Source organism: Penaeus chinensis, chromosome 20, assembly GCF_019202785.1.
Source record: "Penaeus chinensis breed Huanghai No. 1 chromosome 20, ASM1920278v2, whole genome shotgun sequence".
NCBI classification, from domain to species: Eukaryota; Metazoa; Arthropoda; class Malacostraca; order Decapoda; family Penaeidae; genus Penaeus; species Penaeus chinensis.
In genome coordinates this window covers 2,815,713-2,818,212 of record NC_061838.1, presented here as the reverse complement: position 1 = coordinate 2,818,212, position 2,500 = coordinate 2,815,713, and the positions used below count along the sequence as shown (strand labels likewise).

Sequence of the window (2,500 nt, the reverse complement as noted above, 5' to 3'; positions counted from 1 at the left end):
CATACATTTTTTTTTCATTCGACATCATCCAGATCAATTACTGACATGACTTTAAAGTAAGGAAGTGTCACAAAAAGAAAAAGAAAAATAACAATGAAAACTATACAAAGAGACGAAGAGGGTTCAGACCAAGCGACAGGGTTCGGTTCCCGTTATGCAGTCTCTGGGATTTTCCTGATGGTCCTCTACGTGTGACCCCCCCCCCCCTCCTTCTTCTTCTTCTTCCTCCTTCCCTTCTCTTTTTTTTGTCTTCTCTTCCTTGTTTTTTTCTCTTCTCCTTCTTTTTTCTCTTCTCTTTCTTTTTTCTCTTCTCCTCCTCATTTTTTTCTCTTCTGCTCTTTCTTCTTTTTTCTCTTTTGCTCCTTCTTCCTTTTTCTCTTCTCTTTTTTTCTCTTCTCTTTTTTTTCTCTTCTCCTGTTTTCTCTTCTCTTTTTTTCTCTTTTTTTTCTCTTCTCCTGTTTTCTCTTCTCTTTTTTTCTCTTTTTTTTCTCTTCTCCTGTTTTCTCTTCTCTTTTTTTCTCTTCTGCTCCTTCTTTTTTCTCTTTCATTTTTTTCTTCTGCTCTTTCTTCTTTTTTCTCTTTTGATCCTTCTTCTTTTTTCTCTTCTCTTTTTTTCTCTTCTGCTCTTTCTTCTTTTTTCTCTTTTGCTCCTTCTTCCTTTTTCTCTTCTCTTTTTTTCTCTTCTCTTTTTTTTCTCTTCTCCTGTTTTCTCTTCTCTTTTTTTCTCTTTTTTTTTCTCTTCTCCTGTTTTCTCTTCTCTTTTTTTCTCTTTTTTTTCTCTTCTCCTGTTTTCTCTTCTCTTTTTTTCTCTTCTGCTCCTTCTTTTTTCTCTTTCATTTTTTTCTTCTGCTCTTTCTTCTTTTTTCTCTTTTGATCCTTCTTCTTTTTTCTCTTCTCTTTTTTTTTCTCTTCTCTTTCTTCTCCTTTTTTCTCTTCTCCTCCTTCCTTCTTCTCTTCTCTTTTTTTCTCTTCTGCTCCTTCTTCCCCCCCCCCCCTCCCGTCCTTCTTCTTCTTCTTCTTCCTCCTCCTTTCCTTCTTTTTTTTCTTCTCCTCGTTTTTTCTCTTCTCCTTCTTTTTTCTCTTTTGCTCCTTCTTCCTTTTTCTCTTCTCTTTTTTTTCTCTTCTCTTTCTTTTTCTCTTCTCCTTTTTTCTCTTCTCCTCCTTCCTGTTTTCTGTTCTCTTTTTTTCTCTTCTGCTCCTTCTTTTTTCTCTTTTTTTTTTTCTGCTCCTTCTTTTTTTCTCTTTTGTTCCTTCTTCTTTTTTCTCTTCTCTTTTTTTCCCTTCTCTTTCTTTTTTCTCTTTTCTTTTTTTCTCTTCTCCTTCTTCCTGTTCTCTCTTCTCCTCCTTCCTGTTTTCTCTTCTCCTTTCTGTTCTCTCTTCTTCTCCTTCTGTTTTTCCTTCTCCTTCCTGTTCTCACTTCTCCTCCTCCCTGTTTTCTCTTCTCTTTTTTTCTCTTCTCCTCCTTCCTGTTTTTTTCTTCCCCTCCTTTTTTCTCTTCTCCTCCTTCTTTTTTCTCTTCTCCTTCTTCCTGTTTTTTCTTCTCCTCTTTCTCTTTACTTTCCTCCTCCAACTTTTCCTCCTCCTTCTCTTGATCCTAACCATCCTCCTCCTGTTTTTCCTTCTCCTCTTTTTCTTATGCTTCCTTCACCTACTTCTACTCCTCCTTCTCAAATGTATTTTTTTTTCTCCTCATTCTCATATTCTTCTTTCTCCTCCTCCTCTTCCTCCTTCTTATATGCTTTTTTTCTCCTCCTCCTCCTCCTCCTCCTCCTCCTCCTCCCTCCTCCTCCTTCCCCTCCTCCTCCTTCCCCTCCTCCTCCTTCCCCTCCTCTTCCTTCCCCTCCTCCTCCTTCCCTTCCTCCTCCTTCCCCTCCCCCTCCTCCTCCTCCTCTTCCTCCTCCTTCCCCTCCCCCTCCTCCTCCTCCTCTTCCTCCTCCTCCTTTTCATATACTTCTGTCTGGTCCTCTTCCTCCTTCCCAAACACATATTGCTTCACCTAATATACTTGAATTCCATTTATCGGCGTATAAACTACATAATTTGTACTTAAACATTTTGGAAAGGAATAAAAAACGGCTAAAAAGATATATGATTTATTTTAGAGTTAGCATCGTGAATAACAGCAGTTTCAGGAGTATTTCAGAAACGTGACACTTAGAAGATTCCGCCGATTATCTAGAAATAAATTAAAAGATGAATAGATAATGACATTATTCAATTTGCTGGGCAATATTTTACAGCACTGTGCAGCGTATGTGAAATGATACGAACGAAAGCAAGCAAAAACAAACAACAACAAAAAGATTGGGATGAATAGTAAAAGGCGAAACCACGCAAAGGAAAAAAGAAAGAAGAAAAGAAATGAGATAAATAGAGGAAAACAACAATTTTAAGAAATGCCACTTACCACTCACACGATGTTTTTTTTTTTTTTTTTCTTCTTCCAAAGGATTGCCAGTCACTTCCTCTCGTTCATCCGTAGAACGGGTAATATCCCAAA

General features: G+C 37.7%; 1 protein-coding gene across 1 annotated transcript in view; it reads right to left on the bottom strand.

Annotated features, from left to right (window-relative positions):
- Positions 1-2,077: 2,077 nt before the first annotated feature.
- Positions 2,078-2,500, bottom strand: part of LOC125036113 (keratin-associated protein 19-2-like) — a 2,389-nt gene continuing 1,966 nt past the window's right edge. Inside the window, exons 2-3 of the mRNA XM_047628526.1 lie at positions 2,408-2,500; positions 2,078-2,175 (exon numbers count right to left, since the gene is read on the bottom strand). The exon at positions 2,408-2,500 is cut by the window's right edge and continues 440 nt beyond it. Coding sequence (XP_047484482.1) covers positions 2,473-2,500 — 28 coding nt within the window. The 3' untranslated portion in view covers positions 2,078-2,175; positions 2,408-2,472. The remainder of the gene's footprint in view (positions 2,176-2,407) is intronic.